General features: G+C 38.9%; 3 protein-coding genes across 7 annotated transcripts in view; 2 read left to right on the top strand and 1 right to left on the bottom strand.

Moving 5' to 3' along the window:
- Positions 1-130: 130 nt before the first annotated feature.
- On the top strand, positions 131-4,629 carry Phb2 (prohibitin 2). Its single transcript, XM_071794251.1, has 6 exons — positions 131-348; positions 815-1,077; positions 1,372-1,689; positions 1,974-2,051; positions 2,224-2,320; positions 3,037-4,629. The coding sequence occupies exons 1-6, from the start codon at positions 219-221 to the stop codon at positions 3,225-3,227; spliced, it is 1,077 nt and encodes a 358-aa protein (XP_071650352.1). The 5' UTR covers positions 131-218; the 3' UTR covers positions 3,228-4,629.
- Positions 3,950-22,099, bottom strand: LOC139822491 (uncharacterized). 2 transcript variants are annotated; one of them, XM_071794250.1, is made up of 4 exons: positions 21,703-22,099; positions 18,356-18,812; positions 16,403-18,088; positions 3,950-4,045 (listed from the first exon to the last, which is right to left on the bottom strand). In XM_071794250.1, exons 1-3 carry the CDS (start codon positions 21,732-21,734, stop codon positions 16,448-16,450), a joined length of 2,130 nt encoding a protein of 709 aa, XP_071650351.1. In that variant the 5' UTR covers positions 21,735-22,099; the 3' UTR covers positions 3,950-4,045; positions 16,403-16,447. The 2 variants fall into 2 exon arrangements, with proteins under 2 accessions (XP_071650351.1, XP_071650350.1); XM_071794249.1 differs by lacking the exon at positions 3,950-4,045 and having other exon boundaries at positions 4,185-18,088.
- A 1,073-nt stretch (positions 22,100-23,172) lies between these two features.
- Mgtor (nuclear basket protein megator) overlaps positions 23,173-27,616 on the top strand; it is a 29,692-nt gene continuing 25,248 nt past the window's right edge. For all 4 annotated transcript variants that reach the window (XM_071794164.1, XM_071794166.1, XM_071794165.1 and 1 more), the window contains exons 1-6: positions 23,173-23,558; positions 23,845-24,007; positions 24,186-24,407; positions 24,592-25,151; positions 25,296-25,687; positions 25,792-27,555. In XM_071794164.1, the coding sequence (XP_071650265.1) occupies positions 23,387-23,558; positions 23,845-24,007; positions 24,186-24,407; positions 24,592-25,151; positions 25,296-25,687; positions 25,792-27,555 (3,273 nt within the window). In that variant the 5' untranslated portion in view covers positions 23,173-23,386. The remainder of the gene's footprint in view (positions 23,559-23,844; positions 24,008-24,185; positions 24,408-24,591; positions 25,152-25,295; positions 25,688-25,791; positions 27,556-27,616) is intronic.

Below are 27,616 nucleotides of genomic sequence, written 5' to 3'. Positions count from 1 at the left end.
TTGATAAGACGAACTCAACAGTTGTGTCTGCTGAACGCGGCCATTTTCACCTGAAGAACTCTAGACTTTCCATTTCATATTTCATGCCGCGTTCGATCTCTCCCTCTCCCTAGTATCTAGTATCTCCGTTCTCCCGGTTCTCCGTCGCTCATCCTTCCTGGAGCCCTAGATCACGTCGCCGGTTTGTTGCGTGTAATTTTGCAGCGTAATTTTTCGAAATGGCGCAAAATAAATTCAGTGAGATGGCCTCACGCTTCGGCAAGGGCACGAATGGAGTGCCGATGAGCCTGAAAGTTCTCGCCGCCACGGGCGTTGCGGCCTACAGCGTTTCTAAAGCCATGTATACAGGTTAACCTCATTCTCGCTTTCATTTTTACTGCTACGCGTGATAATTACTGCTAAACATTGTCTCTTTTGAATAAACGATAACTTTAAACGCCAGTTCAATCAACGGACGATGTTACCCAGATTTACATTATCTTGTCCAGCAGATATCCCCTCTGTCGTCATTACAAGTGTTTCTGATTATGTAATTTACGCTGTAACTGATGCAATTTAAATACATTTATGCGATACATACTTGTTTAGTCTTTTTTTTCTTTATACAACAGAGACTATTCTTATTTTGTATTTTTATTGCTAATATCCTTACAAAGCTACCTTTATATCGCAAAAAAGTTACTGAATTTTCTTGCAGCGTAAAACTCCTAAGAGAGTCTCATTTTGAACAAGTCAAGGATATTAAAATGGTGAAGAATAATCGGGGTTTTTTAAAGGATGGATTATAAGAAGAAATTAAATTTATGGATTTCAGTGGAGGCTGGTCACAGAGCGATCATGTTCTCTCGACTAGGAGGTATCCAGAAGGATATCATGGCCGAAGGTCTGCACTTCCGCGTTCCGTGGTTTCAATACCCGATAATTTACGATATTAGGAGCAGACCTAGGAAGCTGTCCTCGCCCACAGGATCTAAAGACTTGCAAATGGTCAATATCTCGCTACGTGTTCTCTCACGTCCCGACGCCAGCACGCTGCCTTCCATGTATCGGCAACTGGGTCTCGATTATGACGAAAAGGTTCTCGGAACGACTATATACAAGAATTTTGATCCCTCGAGTACAAAAGGAAATCTCTAAATATGATTGAAATTTAGGTTTTTAGATATTTTAGATACGTAGATGATTTAGATGTTTAACTTTCATGTGGTATACGTTCTCTCCACAAGCACATGGTTCTAATTCCAAATTTTCAAAAGTAACACAATCAAAAGTTATATATTCAAGTTTCTATTTAGTAAACGTTATACACCAAAGTTTAGAACATGAACGTGATATCGTAGATTTGAAACTAAATCAAAATTAATAAACCAGGTGCTGCCAAGCATTTGCAATGAGGTGCTGAAATCTGTTGTCGCTAAATTCAACGCCTCGCAACTGATCACGCAAAGACAGCAGGTGTCTAACATGGTGCGTAAGGAATTAACGGAACGTGCTCGAGACTTCAACATTGTTTTGGATGACGTCTCGATAACGGAGCTCAGTTTCGGCAAGGAATACACCGCCGCGGTCGAGGCTAAACAAGTGGCACAACAAGAGGCCCAACGTGCCGCATTTGTTGTGGAAAGGGCCAAGCAGGAACGACAACAAAAAATTGTGCAAGCCGAAGGAGAGGCAGAGGCAGCCAAAATGATATCCTTTAAAGAAACTCTTTTTTTTAAGTTAATTTATAATGCAATCACGTGTGTTCTATTAATCGGATGAAACACGTGCCGCGGTTATGAATGTATTGAAAAATACAGTTAAAACTATAACGTTTTCTTTCCTTTGTAATTGTTGCAAGACTTCGTATCAAACGGTTAAGGTTTACAAGTGGAGTACTGATTTGTGTATATGATTAACGTAATAATTTATAAATAACGAATACAATGATAATACTGCGTTTGAAATATATAAATGCCTTAACTGCAGTGTACCTTGGCTTAGCTGTCGGCGAGAATCCTGGATACCTGAAGCTGCGTAAAATACGGGCGGCACAGACTATCTCTCGTACGGTGAGCATCTTCATACGGCTTCGTTATAAACGTGCAAACAATGTTGATGTTTTAAAAGATGTAATGAAGTTCTTTGTAATATTCCGTGTCAAGATTAATATTTCATATACTTGAAAAATTGTTAAACAATACTATATTTATATATACATAAATGTTGGTCGTTTTATTTCAGATGGCCAACTCTCAGAATAGAGTATTCCTCAGTGGCAATGGTCTGATGCTAAATATTCAAGATCCTGCGTTTGATGTGGCCTCGGATAAGCTGAAAAGTAAGAAGTAAAAATCGTCAAAGTGCGCGTCATTTTTTTAAATCTCTTCTCTCGAGTTAAGTTTTTATTGAGCCTGGAGAACATTGGCTTATGTATAATTATGTTGAAATACTGTGAATAAGATACATCATGTGTTTCGAACGCACGGATTACATATATTTTCCCATCACACTGCGCTCTCCTTTTCGCCGTCCTCGTGATCATGGTCGCAGATATCTGCTAGTTTCACCATTGCATGTACTAAATTAATTGAATATGTCGGCATCTTGTGCGAAATAGGGTAAAATTAATTGTTCTTTGGTCAAAAAGGTAATCATTGAGATCGTTGAGATGCTGAATAATTATACCAGATTGTTAAAAATCTTACAAGTAAATAAAAATTAAGAAAATGTTACCAGTTTGCAGACTGTCAAGATCGGTATATTTAAGAATAAAACCTTGTACTAGAAACGTATTTCTATTTTTTTTTCGCAAGCTCTCCCCTTTGACAATTTTTGAACCCTTATATAAAGAAAACAAAATTTTTTTAGTGCGCAAAAAGAAAAGTGAGCGCATAAAAAGAGATAAATTTAAGATTCGGTAAATGGATTAGGAATATAACCCAATCATATGGCAAACTAATAAAATTCATAGAGACGTATCTAATAATTGGTAACGGGTACTCCGAGTTTGTCGCGCATAGGCTACACATAGACGCCCAATACTGGCTTTTTCAGGTCACATGGGAGTGAGCTGGAAGAGCTGGGACGAGGCCGCCGACCGCGCAGTTCGGAGCCTGAATACCAGTTCCCACCAGGCACTGCCGAATGCCGAAAGGTCCGGTATCAAGACACCAGTACCTTCCGTCGTCCCATCCCTTCTGGAATCGGCTGACGATAGCGCAAAGCTGATAGTACCATTACGATAAGAGAGTTTGCAATACAAGCTTGTCCCCGCCAAACACAAGTCCCCTTTGTCCGCTGTCCTGTTGAAGAACATTGCCCTTTTGCGTACGTTTTTATGACTGCTGATGATAGGATAAGTAATACAATTGTGAATCTCGTTAGAGATGTTCATCTTGAATATACTTTTCTGCACTTTTTTGAAAATAAAATATACTCAAAGGCGGGAGAGAAAAGACAAAGGATAAGATAAGATCGGAATGTAAAGCAGAGATAAATAGACATGTTAAGATAAATGATGTTAGAAGAAACGATTTTAATTGAGAAGTACGATTTTCATGTCGCTTTTTTTATTCTTTCTCTTCTTCAAGCTAAAAATTTTCTATGAATCTGTATATTGTATATGTATCATAATTGCACTAAATTTAAATGTCAATGACTTTAGGTGTTTAGTATTGGTGATGTCATTTTTTATCGTTTATTCTTATCATGAAAGAATAATAATAGTAATAAAAATATAAATAGCGTGAAGAGGAAATATTAAGTGTTAATAAGAGAAATTAATTATAAAATATTAACATGCAATGTCAGAGTAAATTATTGTTGCTGTGGTTCGCATAGGCACCGTCAAAGCTGCTTATAAAAGTTTTTTAATTAAATTTTAGCGGTAATCTTAGGATTTAACAAATGAAATCTTATGTAATATTTTATTATACCTTCTTTGCGTGTGACAATCCTCAGCGAGCTCGTTCTCGTCGCCGTACGCGGTCTTCAGCTTGAACGGTACTTGTTTTTTTTCCTCGTCTCTGTCACGTTCACGTTCACGAGCTGTTGGATCATCTACCTAGGGTACTTTTGTTGATATATCTTATATGTCGCATTCGTATTTTATGTGGAAAAACAAGCAATTATCTGAGAGGCAGAGGTCGAAGTATGACGTCCCTTATACGCGGGAGCGCACATGAATGAGACACGCAAACACATTTTACTATTGCATTCATTTATTTTCTTATGTTCTACTGTAATACTGTAATAACATACAAGAAATGCACTTTAATGAAACCTACAGAAGAGAATCTGAATATAAAGTCAGACACTTAACATCGCCTCGCGGCATCTCGCTCTCGTGTCCGCATATAACAAACGTGTGCTTTTTTTTCACCTCCTCAACAAACGCAAACATAGTTTCCGTCGGTTATTTTTATTTCGATCGATATAAGCGATTCGTACGACGACAATCGATTCATCCTCCCTCGCTTCCTCTCACTCACTCACGCATTTACTCCTCGACAAACGCAAAACGGTAGTTTCCGTCGGTTATTTTTATTTCGATCGATATAAGATTGTAAGCGATTCGTACGACGACAACCGATTTCGTCCTCCCTCGCTTTCTCACTCACTCACTCTCACATTTACTCCTCAACAAAACCAAAGATACAGTTTCCGTCAGTAATTTTATTTCGATCGATATAAGCGATTCGCGTGAGGACAATCGATTCATCCTTCCTCATTCACTCCTCAACACAAACGCAAACGTAGTTCCCGTCAGTTATATTATTTCGCATCGATATAAGGGATTCGTATGACGACAATTCGATTCGTCCTCCCTCGCTTCCACACTCACACTCAACGCATTTAGACGCATACAGTCACGCACGCTACCACTATTCACTTGCCGTTCTGAAATATGTCATGGTGGAAAAATAAAAATAAAAAGCCACTTTTCTCGCGTTACCTCTCTTTGGTCGTGAGAACTAATCGAACGGTTACTGCGGTTAAAAAACGGCCGGCCGTTTCAAGAAATTTCGTCTCCTCGCGTCTCCCGCTCACGTTTTCTTTTACCCTTACGCTCTTAATACATTGCGAAATGTTAGCAAAACATAAAAAAATTTATATATGCCCGGTATGAAATCGTCACGATTCGCACGGTGTCATTAAAAAATTCTCTTTTTTTTTCTCTCTACGTTTATATATAATGATATCATCCTCGTAGTGAATTTGATTGTATCAAGCAAAGTTGTAGGATCGCCCCGAGATGGAAGGAGTGAATTTATGACTGGCAAACCTTGCTAAAATGGTTCATAATGTTTCTGCGAGAATCAATCATTTTGCAAGAATTACACTACTAAAAATTTATTTGGTTTCCTAATCTCCCCGAATGCAGCTCCAGGCCTTCAAGATTAGAAGCTCGATTCGCATACATTTTTTTTTCAAGTTACAATTTCATCTAAAGGCTAGAATCTCCGTTAAAAAGGATTCTAATAGTTCTTGAATCGCTCATTTCTGCAGGTACATTTTTTTTTAATTTTCGTGACTGTCCCCTCATGAGAACGTTATAGAAATTGTTTCGTAAACTTTCTATTCAATTTCGCTACCATAAAACGGCAGATTTTGTTTACGCGTTTAAAGCTTTCATTTCATGATTACACGATTTATCGAGCATCATTATCAAATGTATTCTGACTAGACGTTGAAAAGGTTTTTTTTTTCTTTTATATTGCAACGCGACAGCGAAATTATTGTATAAATGTTTGTTACATAAAGGTTGACGTCACACGAATTACAAACAGGATATCCCCGTTACGTAAGCATAGGCAGCCTTTTTTCCAAGGGTCTGAATAAAAAGTCCAGGAATTCAGTGAGAATGGAAGGATTTTTATGCATTTACGCGCACAAAATTAGGAAAAGAATGGGCGAAGTTGTAATGACGCTGCGCTATATCTCACACGCATAAAAATAAAAATAAAATATATATACATATGAAACGAAAAAAGGTGAAAGAAAAAAAATAACAAAAAAGAAATATGAAAAAGATGAAAAAATTGTAGAACAATTAAAATCGCAACATTAGAAAATGCTAGAGAACAAAATAATTATGAAAATTTCTTCAACTTGGAAATTCTTTGATATTGACAATTTTGTGATCGTCACTTTTACGCTGTTAATGAGATTTATCATCGGTAACGGCGGGCGTTAGCCAGAAACGACCAAGGAGTGGCTTTTGAAAATTATATGAATACAATTTGTGCACTTAAGAAATATGTATGTATACGGTGTGCAACATTTAAGATCTTTCTTTTCCACTCTAATGGCGCGTTCTATTTAAAGCGCACAAAACAAGACTCATCTAAGTTAATTACGAAATTGTTCATCGCGCAATGTTGCGACAAAATTATATATATATATGTTCTTCGCATTTCATGAATAATTCAGAGATGGAAAGTTTCGCGATATTGTTCCGTTGTCTCAGCTCCATTTTAAAGAGTGTGACTCGTAGACACCTGGTAAGGTCATTGGCCGCGTTCAGCAGAAAAAGCTGCTCAATAATTCTTTAATATGATTTGGTTCTTGCCTTTAGAAAGTTCCTTTTCAGGAACTGGAGGAATACCGTCTTGAATTCTTTGACGAAAATCCGACGACCGTGATACAGACGACTAAGTTTCTAGCGTTAAGCCCTTTACACGATGCGAGGCGATAGTGATATAGCGACAAAACTACAGCATTGATACACGGCATTGATACACTTCCGAAAATTTTGTCGCTGTTGCTAACGCTATCGCTATCGCCTCGCATTGCGTAAGGGGCTTTAGATGCAGATTTAAGTACGTGATTCTGGTTTAAGAGTAATACATTTTGATAGTAAATAATCAGTTAATGTTTCTACGCGAGTATTCACGGTATATAATGTGTAGCCTAATAAGATAGAATTTTTAAATTTATTTCCATATACATTTTCGCATACAAGCGTCATAGACTACGTTTACATAGCGGCTTATAATCCTGTTTAATTACTACCGTATATCGTATATCTATTCTATCCAAAATTTTTCTTCTTTTGATTATAACGATTATTTAAATAATGACCCTATTTTGATACTCTAAACATTTGAATCAATCTTTGATATATATATACATATATAGTATATATATGTATATACTAAGTTCAAGTATCAAAATAGGCTCGTATCTAAATGATTAATGATTAAAAGAAAAAAAACATTTGCGTTGGATAGGGTAGTTATCAAACTGGATTGTAAGCGGCTGTGTAAACATAATCTAATAATGACGCTGTATGCAACTGAGAACAATTTTATTTAAATTATGAATTCTAATAAACTGTTTTTTTTTTTTTTTTTTTAATTAAAAAGCGATTTGGTATCCAATATACCTGAAGACAGAATTCATAAATTTGATATTGCGTTCAAGATCAATTTTCTTAAATGGTTGCGCTCCTTTTGGTACGTTGCACAGCTACTCACAGCGAGATTGCTCGGAGTTTTTCCAAGGATCTCCAAGTGTATGAACCAATCATGTTAAAGAACTAGGTGTTTACTAAGCTGCTTTTTCGGCTGAACGCAGCCAGTGGCACTTAAGCAATAAGCAAACCAATTACAGTCGGTTCTCTTCCGATTCGCTCATCACTTAGGTTTTTTTTTTTTTACGTCTTACGCGATAACGTCGGTTACATCAGGAGCTCGAGTAAATTACATGTTCTGATGTCTGGCGCTTTATCACGCTTCGCGAAGCGAGCTTTCGCAACGTGTCGCAGGACGTTCCTCTGTTGATGGCACGTCGTGTCGGAACGATGCCGCATTAGTCTTACATTGAATCACGCTGACAAAAGCGACGTTGAAACGTATACAGAATTCTTTTTTCTCCCGCATTCCCGCGTGTATTTCTCTCTCACACACGGCAGATCCGCGCTGCACGAATTCGCGCGAGCCGACTTCGACAGTCGGCAGTCGAACTATAACGCAACCATACACGCGAGCGCACACGCAAAGACACACACACACACACACATACACGAAAACACGCATACACGCGTACGAGTCAACGGAAATGAGATAACGAAAGGAAAAAAAAACGAAAAAAAGAAATCAATCGCTACGGATCACACCTTTTGTAATAAATTCATCGTTCATCAAACATTCGAATTAGAACGAACCCCACATTCCCGGCGCGCGCGCGCGCGCGCGCGCTTAGCGCCGCCCGAAACTCCGGAGTAATTTTGGAGTAATTTTGTTCGCTTCGTTAACAATCGCGTGTTTCAAATCTAAATCTTGCGATTCGACTCGAGGACCGGGGCGCGGCTTGAACGTTTGGCGCGCCGAGATGCGCCGGAAATGCGGGCTGATTGACGCGCTATACCATACTGTTGTTGAAGGATTCACCCGTCGAAGGACCACAAGAAAAAAAAAAAAACAAGAAAATGAAGCACAGGTCAGGTTCCTCGACACACCTGTTCCTAAGTGCGCCAGTAAAGAGGATCAATAATACGCGATACTTTTTGAGAGCAACAGGTTACATCTTCGGCACATACTTTTTTATTTTTTCCTCCACCTCGCTTAATCTCGCGGCGGTTCGGTTCGATTATATCTTAGTGGCTCGTTTTCCTTAGTTCGGCGGCCTTTTATGTTTTAATCGCGCGCGCTAATTACCTAGAATAATATTGCGAGTTCAGACGGGACGCGGGGGAGGGGGAAGGGGGAGGAGGAGAGGGAGGGAAGGGGAAGAGGGATAAAACAAACGCAGGGGCAAATCGAAACGCTGAAAGTGGGCTGAACAATTTGATCGTTCGTCCATTATAATGCCGTAGGTTTCGCACAACGACGGGGATTGTTCGATCGAAACGGCCGAGATTTTGCCGTTACAAGCTAATACAAATGCCCTACAACTTAATCAGCTTTATGTATACAGTTAATTAAAAATTATTATTTGTTGGATCATAAAAGTACGTTTAAATTAAAAGTGTTATATTTGCAGTCTCATTCCAGGATTTTAAGACTGTTTACAAGCGAACATAATCCACGTCCACGTGTATGAAGAAATTCGTACGAATTCTTTCTCCCACCTTAAACGAAAATTCCTTTCATTTGTGGATTTCATTATTTCCTACGAGTTTTGTTTATCGATATATTTAATATAACGAATTTAATTCAACACGTTTTAACTCATCGCTATATATGTATACGCGGAGAATTGCTGAACACTTCGGACTTAAATACTGTCTTGCTAACGAATATTAACGCAATTAAAGGAGAATAGAGATATTTGTTTTTAAATAAAACATTTAAGATGTCTGGAACTATATGTAATCGCATTACACTGCCTTGCAATGCATTCTCATAGAACACTCTAGACGCAAATGAAGATTCGACGATACGAAAAACATATTCCTATAAAGAGAGTAAGATAGCCTCGGAGGAAGAAAGAGGAAGAATCCGAAACTCTATAGTCTCTATACGACCATAAAGTATTACAAGATTCGCGAATGTCTCTTTAACAAAGTGGATAATATGAACAATTGAAACTAATAATAACAGTACGGCCATGGCCGTCCAAGAAGGACGGCGTAAAATCACACGAAACGATTAAACAAACTATTAACAGTATTTTTTCGTTATACAACACAGCGCATGTGTGCGGTCGGTGATAAAAAGATTGTAATATTTTTCTCTCTTCAATAAGCGAGGACGATCTCATGAGAAAGAGAGATTCTTCCTGTTAGGTTCGTCTTTATATTTATATCCTGGCGCTAAACCACAACTCTCTATACAGATTAACGATTTTTTGCGTGTACGGCTGTACGCTGAGGCTCATCGAAAGAAAGGATATCGCAACCCTATCGTCATCGATCGACACATGTCCGGGTGAGATATGAAAGGGATGAGGGATTTACTAAATTCATATACAAGCTGGCGAGAGATTCAGTCTTTGTGTGTAAAAAAGAATAGTTTCTATAACATATTACGATATTTATGATATTCATGCTTGCGATTAATTAAAATGTTTATTCACGTGATATCACAGTTAATTATGTTCATCACGAAAAAGAAGAAAAAAGGTAGAAGAAGGTATTTCCCCTGATTGGCGATTACGGCGATTATCGTTTCATCGCGGGACAATCGATCATCGATTCTCGGCTCCACGGAGAGTGCTCGGCTCTATCGTATTAGGGATGCGTCGATCGTTGATGTCACTGCACCGAGTAGGTTTTTGAATAAGTTACGAGTAATCAACAAAAATTCAAATAAAATGGCGACTTAGTCTGCTATCCCATAATGCTCTCCTAATTCTCAACGCAAAAGAATCAGTTTTGCATTAAACGGAAACGCGAATGACAGAAATCCAACGAGTTTCTACTCGTTGACGCAAGTTGCATTCCGTGTCAGAAAAATATTTAAATTCTGAAATTATATACCATTTTATTTTACTTGATGACGATCGCGGAGTATAATTTCAATCAAAAAAATGTATAAACTCGTACATTTTCATTAATACGCCTGCAAGACTAAATTAAAATTCCACCTATATAATCTAATCACTTGAATATAACTTACATTTAAATCATCGTGTGAATAATAAAATATTAAATATTAAATACGAAAAGAGTAATATTTGCTATGATAATGTAGGATAAACATTATAGTCGCAAGCACCAAACGTTTACAGAACGCGAAGATATGACAAAGAAATAACTGTCTTGAAGAACTTCTTGGCCCCATCCTTTTAATAATAAAAGCCACTTTTTATTTGATATTTCACTATTATACCTCAAAAAAGTACATAAATTAACTCTTACAATCCAAATAAATTAAAATTTTTAATTATGGAATTTAATAAACCTACTTTAAGATTTTTCTCGGGGATATAATCGCGATTAATAAAAATATATGAGAACACGCTATAACTCAGTAATAGTTAATTAGTAATTAGTAATTAATTGTTAGATTGGATAAAAAGTATTTTTGGATTTTGAAGATCCGGAGAAAATCTCGATTTGACCATTTCTTTGCTCAGAAAACCAAAAAATTTCGGGACAGCGATGTACCACTTGGTAGATGTCGATTTGTATTTATATTGCGAACAAAATGATGCGTGTTATGAAACGAAAATGACAATATTATTAATCTTACGACAACGTTATCGTCTTGTTGTCTTTTTATCGGGAAAAACTTTTTACACAGTCTAATTGAATATATCAACTATAGCCCATCGTTATATTGTTTATTCTAGGAAAGTGAGAGAAAAGTTGCGTTCGGTGTCATTTCCCTTTCCTTTCTTGTTAGCTAAATAGATATCGACGACCCTGCTTTAAGCATCATTAAGATCTGATGACGGATACCGCATATAAAACTGATGAGATACATCCCTTACTTTAATCATGATGCACGATAGGTAGAGCTAGAAATATGCTATGCCTTACATATCACAGAGCTACGCGTACACCCGCTATCTACATTGTTATTTCATTTAAAAATTGCTGTTTATTTAAGGGGAAGTAGAGAAAAAAGAAAAGAAGAAATAAGAAAAAATTTTTTTTTAAATATTCAATGAAATAATTATAAAATAATATATACATATATTATATAATTATTTTATGATTATTATGCAATAGTTTGTAAAATAATCCACTTTTTAGAACAAAATAAAATGCAGATAGCATTGATAATAATTATTAATATTGATGATGGTTTTTTTTCATCGGGGAAACTTAAAATTAGCTAATTAACTAATATTAGTCGGTTAATTTTATAGCGAATTGCTCCATATTATTTTCTTTTTCGATCGCCTCGATCGGAAATCGTCGCGACTTGATAGCGGGCATACGCAATGCGCGAGAGTATTCAGTATTTTTTTCATGCTCGCAACACGTTTCCTATTATTATATCACTATTCATCGACGTACGCAGTCAGATTGACAAAGTAGGCGCGTCGAGCTTAATATTCGTCGATCAAAAATCCTAGAATCCAAGGATCCTCCAATTCGAAGATTCAGCAATCAAAGAAAAATCCAATCTTTCGGAGATAAAACCACGTAACACGTCCTTTTGAGGTGCACATCTTTGAGGAGAAGACAAGAAGAACAAGCAATTAAAATATTAAATATCTCCCACGGTTATCAAGTACCCGTGTTCTGCAACTTGAAGTAAGATTTTAAGAATCCGGAAGGACAAGAGATTCTAAAGTAATTTTCAAGCGCGTTGCCCAGAGCTTAAAATCTCCGTTTCCTATATAATTCCAAAAAGATGTCAGACTCGCAAAGTTTCGATTGTCCGAAGTCATTATATTCCAAGATTGTTCACAGCTGTGGAAGTTTGTGAAACTTTTGTGTTTCAAAACTCGAGAGTGCTATAGAGCTCCGAGAAAGTCCTGTAGCTACCAAAGTTTCGAAACTTTTCGTACTCGCGAATATCTTTAGGGTATTAAAATACCAATACTTCTCTCAGTTCCTAATATTCGAGGAATTGAAGAATCTAAAGTTGGGAAGATTTAGAGCGGCAAAAAATCCAGGACTTGAACAATTCTGTTTTTATTTCGTTCTTAAAATTCACCCACGAAATGTATGAAAAACAAAACTGAGATATCAGCAATCAGGAATATGAACCTTCAAAGATGCAAGGATCCGAGAACACGAGCATCCCGATCCAGGAACCACGAATATCCCACTTCGTTGAACATTATTGACTATCGTTTATGTTTCTTTCGTAAAAAACACTGGAGATTCTACGACAATTAACGATGTCCCAAATCAATCCACGGCTCATGTTCGAGTACGTACCTAGACGTACGTGGATCTAAACGAGTCGAATGGGATTTTCTTTTCTGCAAACAGGACACACCTTTGCGTCCCAGCATTTCGTGCACTGTGTGTGCGTGACGAGTTGTTAATTATTTTATAAAAGCGAGTCGCGAGTGAATAATCGCCACGCGGCAACAGTTAACAATCATTAATTAATAGCGTTCCTGCGCGAGAGCGTTTCTACATTTATTTATCCGATATCGATTCTCTGGCCTGTTCAGGAAGTTTAAATAAAAAGAAGAGCTAAATCCTTAACTAATCATATATTTTAAGATTATTAGAAATATTCGAAAAAAAAAAAAATGAAAAACTTAAGGAAACACAAATTTCATGACAATAATTAAGCGGAATAATTATAAAGAGGTATGATCAGCTACATGTTGTGTAAGAAACGAAATCAATGAGCTTTTTTAAGAAATTAAAGAAATCTTTTACGAGCCGTCTATTTTTCCTGATTGAGACCAGAGAATTATCTTCCTCTCTTTTTCTTCCGTTTTTTAAAATCACTGTCTCTTTCTATTTCCTTCTCAATAATTACATGATATACGGTGGTATGTGCAGAGTAATCTGGAGGCTCGCAAAATTGCTACACGCTGCTAATAAAATGTATCACATGCCCCAACAGCGTGCGCCAATCGTTAGTTTAATAATTAATTCGGGCATGTTGATCAAAAAACGTCCTCCGGCACCACAAAGGGTTGCTTCAGAATACAACAATATGTTATATCCTTAATTCATTATGCGTAAGATGGTTCAACTTTCAACCAGTATCTTCTAACTCCACGAAATATATATAGGTTTTTCAGGTCAATTAAATTCGAAAATTCAGCCCTGTCTAAGGGCCAAACATTTAAAATTCATGAATTCGAGTTCTCAAGGATTTTATTCTTTCCACGTTGAAGATTTTTTCAAATCAAGAATATCCTAGAATGTCTGTCCCAAGAGAGAATGTCTATCCTGAGTTCTAGAAAGTAATGTTGAAAGAATAAAAATAAGCTCAAGATTCAAAGTTCATCAAGTCCGCCTAATCCACGAAATCAGAAGCAAGTTACTGGTTGAAGAGTTGAAGCATCAGCGAAAAGTAGCATAATTATTATTGTTCACCGGAGTGATAGGTGACGACGGCGCATTTAATACTCTAATTTGGTTGCTTGTTAACTAAAATAGCAGGTACAACTGAAAAATCAGATTAGTATCGATGGCGGCCAGCCTGCGCGCACGGTGCGCAGAGACAAGACCACTCAGTGGCCAATTGCATAAACATCAAACAACAATGTATCATATAATCATTCGTTGGTTCAACAACAAATCACTTTCGATATATATATAAAAATAAGGTATCAAACTTTGCATCAAGGTACACAGCCATCATGACTACGTGCTTAATTTACGTTGTCCTCTAAAAGCCATCTGCATGTCTTCAAGGATCCAGCGTTCAAAACCCGCCAAGGATCTCTGGATTCTAGACTTCTAGAAAGTCGGGGAGTCCAAGAAGTTAAACATTTAATATTCACAGAGGATGCCGAAAGATTTAGGATCCACGAACTTAAATGTGCGAGAACGAAGGATATATTCGAGAATCTCGAAGAAAAAGTACGGATCTCTAAAATACATGAGAATTAGAACATCCAAGCCTTGAATCAGAACTTTAATTAGGCATAGGAATCTTCTAGAGTGAGGGATTCCAGAGAAACCGACATTCTGAGAATTTTCAGGAGCTAGAGTTTAAATACATTGTGTTGAAAAAGTTCAATGTAACATAATGACATTTAAGACTCAAAGCATCCAAGTATCCAAGTTCTGGATAGACTCAGAGGTCCTGTAAGTACAAGTCTCAGATTATCCGCTGACTTCAGAATTTCAAGAATCCAGAGACCTCAAAGCTCGTTTGAATTTTTATAAGATTATCGGAGCACGAGATACTTATTTTTAACGCTACGATTAGTTGTATCGGGGAGAGAGTGAAAGAGAAAGAAAGGGAGAGAGAGAGAAAAGACAGAGAAACAGAGTGCCTAAGATAGGTTTAGTTCCCGTCAGCGAAGCTGCTTTATAGTCAAATAGATGTTCCTGCTGTTCTAGTTTGTCTTTCTCTCTCGCTCTCTCTCCCTCTTGTTTCTTTGCTTTTTCTCTCTTTTTTTTTAATTTCCCGTTCCCGAAACAAAGGGCACGACAATTTGTTCGTTATGCCGGGGCACATAAAAAACGGCTTAATTTTTATGCAAAAGGCCTTACAAATTTCCTTCCTATAGAGCATATCGCGCGTTTTATCCCCTGGGTTTTTCTTCTGCGTATGTGTAATCACGCGAATTATATATATAAATAAATTATAAATTAGTACATTTGATATATAGTCTTAATCCACCCCCTTCTATATGTTTCGTGCATTTCGGAAAAAAGCATTTATATAATATAGCTACAATAATACTCGCATAAGAGGATTATTATTTATTCTCAATTATATCAGTAGAGGGATTCGTGAACCATCAACACGATGATTAACATCTAGGATCGATATTATATCATGAATGCTCATTGCTAACGGTGCTAAATGCTACATCAAGAATTTGAAAACTGGAATGTGCCTCGATTAATTACCGCTTCCGTTATTTCTGCTGATTTAACAATTTGAGTCCATTTAACTCGTCAGACTTCTCAACTAAGCAAAAAAAAAAAAAACGAGTAAAGAGACAACAAGATGTATAAAGAGAGTGCGACCAAAAAACATACATTAATATTTATACATCCCGCACTAAAAAAATATTCCTTTACTTTTAATATAATAATAATTTAATAAGATAATTTAATAAAATAATTTAATATCTATAATTTATAAATAAAAAATTTAATATAATATATATTTATAATAACTTTTCAAATTTAATAGTTTTCATTTTTTTTGCATATTTGTACTTTTAATAATTAATAATTTTAATTTATAAATGACAAAGTGTGACCGAGATACTCTTGAGTTTTCTGAGTGTTTTGGCCTTTGGCCTTTAACTTTTGGCAGTTACACGAGTTATTATGCGTCCTAATATCGCGTTAATCAAACTCAAATTGTTAAGTATTAAATAATTTGCTTTAAACAACAAATCTAATTTTTCTATCGAAAACATGACTTCTTGGATAATAACTCCGTCGTGATTAACATCTCGAAATAAATACTATTTTGTATGTCGATCGGGCACAATTCCAGAAAAAAATAAATGAAAAAGAAAATGAGAACAAGTATTACGTTAAGAATAGTATAGATAGACTGCCGATACGTTAAAGTGTTGGTGTTGACGAAAAATTGAAAATCAAGACTACTTTCATAAAAAAAGCATATTTCTATAATCAGATCTTTTTCGAAAAATGGTCGCAAAAAAACCCTGCACGTTCTTTTTGAGCAAAGTTAATTTCTTTTTAGAAGGCGTTAAAATTCCCAAAGAAAAATCTTGAGATTGCACGTAATTGAAGTGTGCGAGTAACTAATAGAAAAATTATAAAATAAAACTTTGCAATCTTTATGAGTCAGTTAACCGTTATCGGCAGTCTATCATAATACAATAAATTGGATCCACTACCCAATGCAAGAGCGATCCAAATAAAGCCCGATAGGCGGGACATACTTACTTTTCATTTAGCCCGTACCCCGATGGTCTTACATCGTGGGAGGCGTCACTGCTGCACCGGTGTGGGCGGGTACGGGTAACCGTACGGCGGCACTGCTTGAAACTGGCCGTAGCCCATCGATTGGTAGGCACAGGCACCAGCGTTGGGCGGCGGTCGGTTGGTCTGGAAGAACTTGTTGTTGACGAGATTCTGGATCCCGGAGTCCGCGTGTCCACCGGACGGCATCATGAAGGGCGGCGGCATCGAGTAGACATTGGGCCCGTTCTGATTGCCGCTGAAGCCGTTTTGCCGACTTTGGAAACGATTACCCTGGTATCCAGTTCTGCCTTGGTACCTGGGTGCGCTGGTAGCCTGATGCACGGGTTGTTGACATGTGTTGTTAGCCGCTTGTTGGTAGCTGTTCGGTTGGTAGCCAGTAATGGATTGTCGTTGCTGGTGCTGTTGCTGATAGGAATGCTGTGGTTGGTAATTGTTCTGCCGATTGGTTTGATAGCCATTGTTGCGAGGATGACGTGCCACGCTTTTCTCCTGAATCATCTGATTGTGATGCCCATGCTGTTGGTTCGTCTGCAACATATGCTGCCAGTTGCTTATCGTCGGGCTGATGTTGTTTCTAGGACTTCCATGAGACGTGGTATCTTTATTTCCTCGTACGTGGCTCCACCGTTGCCGTCCCTTGCCGTATTGGTTCCTCATAGAATTTGCCATGTCCGCCAATTGTGGGTTTATAGCTTGACCGGCCTCCTCCAGCACTGCGATCAGCTCTTTCGCCTGTCTCGCGTTGTTCGGTGTGAAGTAAGCATACGCAGTACCTGCGCTCTGGCAGCGACCGGTTCTGCCGATCCTGTGGATGTAGTCCTCGGAGCTGTTGGGATAATCAAAATTGATGACGTACTTGACGTCCTCGACATCCAAGCCACGCGCAGCCACATCTGTCGCGACCAAGATCATAGTCTTCCCATTGCGAAATTCTGATAGAACATAATCGCGCTCCGGCTGCGATTTGTCACCGTGAATCGAGATCGCGGACCAGCCTTCGCGTTTAATTGCCTTCGTGATGTCATCCACTTTCTTCTTTGTCTCCACGAAAATGATCATCTTGTTGCAACGTTCGGATGCAATTTCGCGCAGCAATTGCGACAATTTCGTTTCCTTCTCGTGTTCCTGACAGATCTCAATAATTTGCCGAATGTTGTGGTTGGCTGCCAAAGTTAGAGACCCGATATTGATCTGGATATAATCAGTGAGAAAGTCTTCGGCGAGGGCCTGCACTTCTTTGGGCCAAGTGGCGGACCACATGAGTACCTGCCGATCAGGTCGAATCTGCTCGATAATTTTGCGTATCTGTGGCTCGAAACCCATATCCAGCATTCGATCAGCCTCGTCCAAAACCAGATATGTGCACCTACGCAGATTCGTGGTACCTTTCTCGAGGAAATCAATCAGTCTACCGGGTGTCGCGATACAGATTTCCACTCCGCGTTCAAGATCGCGAGCTTGAGGTCCCTTCGGCGAGCCTCCAAAGATGCAAGTGTTGCGGATGCACGAGGACGAGCCGAAATCACGTGCGACCGTTTGGATTTGTTGAGCCAATTCGCGCGTGGGAGCGAGAATCAGAACAATTGGTCCGTCGCCACGGCTGAGGCGAGGCTGATGGTTGATGTGCACCGTTGCCGGAAGGATATACTAAAATAAATATAGGAAATAGTAATGCGCGAACAAAGAGGCATTTAAATTTTTCAAATCTTTCAATAATATCTATATATTTTCTATAATTTGTTATGAAAACGTAGATATTTTTCAAAAATCTAAAACATCTAGATGCCTTATTATGTACATCACAGTCTTTCCCGATTCCCTTTCAGATTAGCGATCAGTTTCTAAATAGTTTTTACTCGACGTATTTTATCAATTTTTATCAACTACGTAATTCAAATAAGACGCTGTACTTACCGCTAAAGTTTTCCCGGAACCAGTTTGAGCGATTCCAACTAAATCTCGTCCGCTGAGTGCGATCGGCCAGCCCTGAGCTTGAATCGCAGTGGGCTCGGCAAAGCCTTGCTTCCTGATCTCTTCCATCACATAGTCTGGAAAGTTGCTCTCTTCGAAGGCTTGAATGGGAGAAGGCGTATTATTGCCCGCTACAGTGATCTCCTTGCCCGCATGATATTTGTTGATCTCGTCAGGTGATCTGTTCACGATATTGATGTGGGGAACGTATAAATTCTTTGCTATTACGGGCAATTTTCCCACGTCCCACGTAGGCTTCTTCAGTAAATCGCCTGGAGTTTTCTTATGATTTTGCTTCTTTATACCGTAATCCTTTTGAGTCTGTTGCTGACTGTTCCAATAAGTTCCACCAACTCCTCCATTGCGGTTGGCATGATCTCGAGTCCCTTTAGGTCTGAAACTAATTAAAACCTTCATTTGAAAAGCAGCACGTAAAAAGGATTTTTTTCGGCTGACTCATGATTTCAATGATTTTTTATAGAAATATATTTTTATTTGTTCATTCAATCAATGTTGACTCTGTAATCCTGAGTAGATCTTGACCTGTTCTAAAAATTCTGACTGCCTCTTTATGAGCATTCGCAATAGTAAGTGATGTTATTTAGCCATATTAGCAACCCTGAGAGCCTTTATGCAGATTACATAATTCGCAATGCTGTTCTTTTTTTAGTACCAATCTTAAAATGAGATAAAAATTAAAAAGATGAACAAATTTACTAGATTTCAACAAATGAAATTGTAGATACTCTAGTGAATTTCCTCCCTTTCGTACGTTTCACCTCGTTTCAAGATACACAGTAGACCCCCTGCTGACGTAGCTACCTGAAGAGACATGGTCACACCTTCTTTTTCTCGGGAGTTCCTAATAAGAAAAAGGGGCGCGGCACCAGGAAAGAAAAATATTTTTCTTTCCTGGAGGTACAAGTCTCGGGCCAATTTCACCAACCACGGTTAGCTTAACCGACGGTTAAAGTTAGCAGTATTGACCAATACTATTGACTATTGGGTTATAACTTTAACCGTCGGTTAAGCTAACCGTGGTTGGTGAAATTGGCCCTTTGTCTCTCATCCATAAGGAAGGGATTCAGCGACGAATCTAAAGCCAGACCATACGCGCGTCGTGTCTCGAAACAGTTCGAGATTCGTCGTTCGTGCGAGGTTCACGAATAGGATAAATGGACATATTTGTCGAGCTTGCATTCGTTGTTTACCATTCACGCCACGTCGTCAGTAAAGCGATTTTTCTTGTGAAATCAAACAACGTAAATCATTACGAATTACGCGTAGTCTGGCATTAGTTTAAGAGCCACTTTTTCCAACGTCTGTTAACACGATCGCGTAGAGTTAACAGACGTTGGAAAAAGTGGCTCCATATGCTAAGTGAAACGCTAGGTAAAACGCTGCGAGAAAAGATAGCCTAACGTTACATGCCCTTCCTCCCAATGCCTCGCTGCACCCCTATAGCAACTGCGAATGCACGCGCTCATTCGTAGATCTTTACCAATTAATTTCTTATTAATTATTGCGACAATCACAAATCACAGGGCTTTTCTATCCAGTTTAATCCGTTCTACTTGCTCACGAGAAGCGTTACACCAATTATCGAACATGTATACAGGACAACTCATAATTTATAAATGGGTTTATTTCTGAAAAGAAAATAGGGAAATAACAAACAAGGGAAATAACACAAGGGATTAATTTATTTTCCATCTGGGACATGTACGCGAAATGCGCGTGCAAGGAATATGTATTTGTAAAGTGTGCTACACAGAAATTATTTGTTTTACACGTTTATCAAGAGAAACACAATAAGTAGTGTCTCGCGCTAAGTGTACGCGCAGCGAGACACAGACCGTGTATCTCTTACAATTTACAATTTACATCATGTACCGACATATTTCCTTTGTCAGAAATTTTCAGATAATTTATAAAAAGAGAAACCACGAAAAAAATTTCTCCGTTTAAAAATATTTTAATTATTTGCGCAATTAAAATATAATTCCATAAAAAAAATATATAAATATATGTATATTTATAATCAAACATATCCACCTAAATGTTAAACTAACATTAATATTACAATAGATTGCGAACGAAAAAAAGAAATTTGTACTGAAATGAGATCGAATCCTCAAATATATATCTCGAATCACGTTTCTTACTAACTGTGCTATATATAACACTAATAATTAAAATTCATCTTTCCTATTTAGAGTCTATCCCCACAAACCTTGCATAGCGCATAAACATAAGCATAAAAAATTCATTGTCTATATACATGTGTATGAGGAAATAGATCAATCCATTTCCTTATGCATATGCTTGTGCACCTATGCAAGTTATCTGGATAGACCCTCACAAGGTAGGGTCCTACATTGCGTAGGATCCTAGTTAGCGCTTGAAACACCAAAGTCTTGGACACGTGTATCAATTTATTTTCAATATAATACGCGGAGGACAAATAATATTCAGGAAAAAATATTACTCCAAATTACATTAAAGATAATAAAAGACAAAGACCAAGATATCAATGGGATATGCAATCTAACGATAAAGTAGCCGTCACTAACCGATCTCATATTCAAGATCGTCCCAAGTCTTCGAGGATCATCTAATCTTAAGATTCCAGCTAACAAAGTGATATATTGATAATATAATAAAAGCTTCAGCGAGCGACACAAGTCGACACAGGTGTTGCTTTGTCTTTGTTACTCCGTGTCGACTTGTGTCGCTCGCTGAAAAGTTTCCAATATTATTATAAATTAAGATCATTATAATACGATCGAAATCGAATTTGAAACAATCTTAAATATGGATCTTAAAATCTCGAGAACACGTGGGCCATATTTATTTGCGAATTATCTATTATCTGAGCAAACGATAAAATGCATATCGATTTTTTTCATTGCTCCATCTGTAAAATCAAGATATAATATTTATACGTTCTTTATTAGCGATGAAAATAATGGTCTGATAAAAAAAAAAGTCTCTGGGTCGGTCACTTTTCACATTCTTGCCATATCATGTTATTTTCTTTTTTACGATAATCATGTATTTTAATAAATTTAAGGTCAATATCTGTTAGGTAAAATCCGTCGGGCACAGAAGTCTTAAATCCGTCGGATACCTTTATAGAAAATGGAGCGAGTAACAGTAAGCTTGTGACTAAAATGGCGGCTGTGCGAGCAGCAAGACTGTGAGCAAGAGCCAACGATCTGCATTGAAGCCGATCGAATGCTACGCGCTAATCTAGAATGCGACGTGCGAAAGGACGTCAAAGGACGTACTTGTGATTTTGCGAGTACCCGTTCGTATACATTCCACGGCCGTTGTTGGTCGGCAGGAGGAGATACGCTGCGAAGGGCTGGGAAGTTGCTAGAACACAGAGGAGGGTGTCACGCGCCAACGGTCTGGAACACTCTGGAATAGTCTGGATGTCGAGGGTCTTCAGGTCTTGGGCTTCGTACAATCCGATATGGTTGTCGTCGCGCGCGTCCAAACGGAACTCGCGGCGCAAGCAACGTGCCTCAACGACTCGGCACGGCAGCGAATCCACGAACTCAATCCACAGGAACCGGCGAACTGGAGCTATGGCGGAGTCAGCTCCGGACGGGACGGAAACGGCCAACTAGGAGAAGACGCGAGATACGTCCCGTTCGCGCAACATCGACCATCGACCCAGGCTTCCCGGGCATGCGCGTCGCGCGATTAGCGCGATGCCATATATTCATGTATATACACGTGCACACGTGTCTATACGTATATATACGTATACATACGCCAAGATCCAAGATGTCATCCAATTATAATGGCTGATATTTATAGGCCGATAGGTATTGGCTTATAGTTTACAGCGATCTGTTGATACGCGTATCAAATAAGTATATTTGAGCTGATCAACCAGTATCAGGACTATCAAGTGCGCGATATAAACTAGACCATTTATTAAAGCTATGGCGGGGGCCGGGGAGCACACACTTCTGCATAACTCATAATAATGCGTAAGCATAAGAAAATTGATTGGTCCATACACATGTGCATAATAAAATAGACCAATCAAATTTCTTATGCTTACGCATTATGCGTTGTGCAGAAGTGTGTGCTCCCCGCTTTATGCTAGGTCTACAATGCGAGTCGTAAAGTCGTGAGTCGTAAGAATTGACCAATCACAATCGAATTTGAGGAAAATAATCGACTGTGATTGGTCAATTCTTACGACTCACGACTTTACGACTCGCATTGTAGACCTAGCATTAGTGCCCATCTACAATAGGTGGGCTTAAGCCTTAAGAATTTGTTCAATCACAATTAAATTTGAAGAGAATAATTGACTGATTGGTCAATTTTTTAGAGTTTAGGGCTTAAAACACCTATTGCAGACGTGTACTAAGGAAATCAACAGTATGGAATTCGCTACCGCTTATGCTAGGTCTACAATGCGAGTCGTAAAGTCTTAAGTCCTAAGAATTGACCAATCACAGTCGATTATTCTCCTCAAATTCAATTGTGATTGGACAATTCTTACGACTCACGACTTTACGACTCGCATTGTAGACCTAGCATTATGGCCGCGGAAGCGGAATCAGCGGACCAATCACGGGATCGTTCTAATAGAACCCTTTGCAATCGGATAATCTGGTCACCCTGGATTTAACCAGACTGTTGGCTATTCTGACTAGCTTTGATTCTTGCTCCAGGCGGTAGGGGCAGAAGGGTCTGCACAAGTGCACACTCTGCACTGATTTGCGCTACGTGACGCTGACGACGAACGCAGACAAACGAGACGAAGCGGTCAGGAGGTCAGGAGCGGTAAAACGTTCGCGTGTCCGTTGCAGAAACGTAATAACGTTTATTAACTGAGACGCAAATGTGGTGCCTGTTCAGAGAACGTCAACTCCTCAACCTTGGAATCTGAAAACGTCGGTTGTAAAGCTCGACTGATCCACGCGTCGAAGAACGTATCCGATCGACATGGAAGCGGTCGAGGAGAGCGAGCCCAACGTTCTTCGCGAGATCGCGAGTGAGGAGGAGCTGGCACAAATACCGAGAGAATTAACGAGGAAGATCAATGCGCATTTTAATGCAAAGTTCGAGGAGTTCATAACCGCCAAGGCGGTTTTCGAGACCAGCCGAAAATGTTTGGGTAAGATTGGACGCGCCGTTTGAGAATTATTAACAGCTTCGAATATTTGAGGGACGCACGTTTTATTTACATACTTCTGAAACGCCGGCGCGCTTTTTATTTACCCTTCTCGAATTTAGGTCTCTTCTAACAATACTTTCGTTATTTACTCGAGACTCAATGTAAAACTTCTTTAGTCTCAAACATCGAAAGCCATACGTCATGGCCAAAATTTATCTGAAAATAAAGACGTTTGCATAAATAAATGGAAGGCCGAGAACTTTACATCGCGAATGTTGACTTACAGAGCAAAATTTAGAGACGGCGCAGAAGGAACTTGCAGAGCAAAAGTTGGATCTTGACGAGTGTAGGGGGAAGTTGGAGCTAGCGGAAAAGAGCAATACAGAAGTATGTAGCAATCTTGAAGAAGTGAAAATTGAAGTGCACAGATTACAGGAATCTGTCAAACGGTAATGTCACGTTCTTACACGTTCTAATATCGATATATACAAAAAAATTTTTTATAATATTTTGATAACTAATAATATACGTACTGTATAAAATAGCAAGAGACTAATGTTTATTCTTAATGAAGTGTTATCAACATTTAATATCTTGCACGTGGATTTGATTTAATGTGGATTACAGGTTGGAGAAGGAAAATGGTGAATTACGTAGACAGAGAGACACAGTTACGGATGAGGCTAATGGATTACAACTGCAAGTTGAAAGGCGGGATACCGAAATCGAAAGAATGCGTACCGAATTGTCCTCTTTGAGCTCTCAGCTTCAAACTGCCATTGCGACCAAGTGCCAAACTCTAGCTGACACAGAGGAAGTTCGCAGTCGAGAAATGACCTTGGACTTCAAGTGAGTTAAGAAGAGAGAAAACACGTTTTTCTTAAATGCATGCATAAACGTATATACATATACGTACATCATTTACGTGTTATTTAGAGTTATTAAATTTTTGTTACGTTTGTATGATTTATAACATGACAAATTTAATTAATCTTACTAATATATGTTCTTAATTTGAATCACATGTACGTAGGGAGAAACGACTGGAGCAAGAACGAGTGCTCCTCTCGCAGCAGATGGCAAACCTCGAGGAAGAACTATCCAAGAGGACCTCTGAACTTCAGACAGCGAGATCCGAAGCCTCCTCTAGGGCTCTCTTAATCGATACAAAACTATCTCAGCGCGAAGAAGAGTTGCGAATAGCCAATGAAGCCAATTCTCAATTGCGAGAATCAGTTTCCTCGCTTCAAAAGCAATGCGATGAACTGGTTCAGAAAGTGGAGCAGCAGCGAGCCCATGAAATCGCTATAAACGATTCCTACCAAAAAGAAATCAATGCGCAGAAAAATCTAGCCAGCTTATACGAGTCGATGAAGGATGATGCCAATGCAAAGGCCGAGGCAATCTCTAATGCAGCAAGCGAGCTACAGAAGTTAGTGGATAGCACTGCGGAAGAATATGGAAGCTTGGAGACAAAGTACCATCAATTATTGGTCCAGCACAAGCAGGATGTTGATGACAAGGAGCAGATTATTCAAGAATTGACAAAAGAGTTAGAACATGCTAATGAATTACTGAAGAACATCAAGCAAGGTGAGTGGCAACTTAATTCTTTGTCCCGTTTATTGCATTATGCTGAAAGCATACATTTGATCCTTAGACTGCACGTATTGTTAAATTTTTGAATTATTTTTTTTATAAATAGATGTATATTTATTATATTTACAAATTTTGCAGAGAAATTGAACCAAGCTGTAGAACAATTAGCACCTACAGCAGCTATAACCAGTCGAGTGCTACGCAGAGGCTTAAGTCTCACACAGATTTATACTCAATTGGTTGAAGTCTCCAATGAATTAACCTCGGAGCGAGAGGAAAATGAACGCATGAAATCTCAGATGGATGTGATCCTTCGTGAGTTGGAGCAGAAGGCACCGTTATTGCAACAACAACGTCAGGATTATGAAATGGCTATGGCGAATATCGCAACGCTGACAAACAGGCTGGACGAACTACTCGCGGAGAATCAGCGTCTTCATGAAACTGCTGACGAAGCTAACCGTCTTGCCAAGCATCACACTACAGAAAACCAAAGGCTGAAAACTGAATTGGCTGACTTGGCTAGACAAGTGAGTTATATTTCTTACACATTATAACAAACTAGAGTTTAAGAATGATAAATTTAGGTGATCCGTTATGATATATGATTATAATTTTTTTTTTATTGTTACAGGTATGTTATTTGCTTAAAGAAGTTCAAGAAAGCCGCACTGGCACTCGCATGGAAACTAGAGATCTATCTTCCTCCGCAGACACAGATGACATCTTGTCGTCGCAGATCATTAGCAAGAAATTGGTGACGTTTAAGGATATTGAGGAACTGCAGGAGAACAATCAGAAACTTTTAGCAGTTGTCCGCGCGTTGTCGTCCAGACAAGAAGAAATCGAGCGGGCCACCGACGAAATAAATTCGGGCGAGATGAAAGAGAAGTTGGACCGTTATATGGAACAGTTAACAGAGATGCAGGCTGCGCAAGATAGGCAGTCGAAGATGTTGGACGGTCTCTTGAAGCAGAGAGATATGTACAAAAACATGTATCAACAGATGAAGAATTCTAGTGAAAAAAAGAAGGTGGAAGTGGAAAAAGATATCGAAGAGGACAACGTCAAATCAGAGGAGGAATCGAAGACAACGAAAAGTGTTGAAGAAAAAGAGAAATTGTTAAGAAAATTGAAAGAGGCTGAGGATAAATTGAAACATGTTTCGGATGAGTATGAGATATATCGAAAAGAACGAACCGCCCATGAAAAGATGTTAGGTGAGGAAGTTGAAAGACTTAGAAAAGAGGCAGAAGCAAATTCGGCGAGGTGTTGCAGACTGAGAGCACAACTGGACTCGGCGAACGAGAGATTTACACTTTTGCAGGGCAATGTCGCTTCTTATAAGTCCCAGATCAAAGCGCTTGAGGAGAAATGCACCAATTATAACGTCACCATCAGCAAACATGAGCAGAGTATTATGATGCTAAAAGATGAGACGCTCTCCGCTCAAACTCGTTTATCCCGGGCGGAAGTTCAATTGGAAAACATTCGCCAGGAACGTCAACTTCTGCGGGATTCTGAGGGACGTCTTCTGAAGGAACGGGAAGTCTACCAAAGAGAAAGACAGACTCAAGCACTGCTTAAGGCTGATATGGAGTCAATTAAGGCCAGTTTGGAGCGAGTCACGGCTGAAGGACAGCTTAGAGCCGAACACAGACTCGACGACGCCAACAGAGAATGCGCTGCTCTTCGACGTCGTCTTCAGGAAGAACAGGATCGCTTCAGGGAATTGGCAGCTCATTTAGAGAGACAGTTGACGATCGCTCAAGAGAGATTAAAAGAAGAACGTGAAATGAGTGAGAGATTAAAGGCGGAGCTGGATCAAGCAAGAGAAACTGAGGCTCAAAGTAGCCAGAAAATTGATCAGTTAAGCAATAAATTGAGACAAGTAGCCGCTCATTCCATTTCTAAGCCCTTGACAGGAGATGAAGGTCTTGTAAAGAGAGTGAAGGAGTTGGAGACGCAGTTGAATGCCTCTCAGGTTGAAGCAAAGTCGCTCTCCGAACAATTGAAGGCAGCTAGACAGCAAAGTCAACAATATTGTGATATTGCTGAGAGCGCTGAAACGCAATTGAGAGAATTGACAGCCGAATATAACAAATGCAAAGAAGAATTGGAGAATGCTCTGAAAGAGTCACGTGTAGAGATCATTTCGTTGCAGAAAAGAGTAAAGGAGCTGGCTGATGATCTGGTGAAGATGTCAAATGGCAGGCAAGAAACCGACTCAGAATTAAGAGATAGACTAGCTGAGGCTGAAAGAAAGGTCGAAGAGCTGGACGAGTTGAAGGGTGAGTTAGAATTGCTAAAGAGCGATCTGAAAACTGTCTCTATCGCGGCTAAAGAAGCGGAGGAAAAATATACTAGAGAAATGATGCAGCATTCGTCTGATTTGCAGGTAAGTCAAGCAATAAAGAAATACGTTTATATAAGAATTATTATCTATTTCATTACATATT

This window comes from Temnothorax longispinosus, chromosome 11 (genome assembly GCF_030848805.1).
Source record: "Temnothorax longispinosus isolate EJ_2023e chromosome 11, Tlon_JGU_v1, whole genome shotgun sequence".
Lineage (NCBI taxonomy): Eukaryota > Metazoa > Arthropoda > Insecta > Hymenoptera > Formicidae > Temnothorax > Temnothorax longispinosus.
This window is presented reverse-complemented; position numbering and strand designations above follow the sequence as displayed.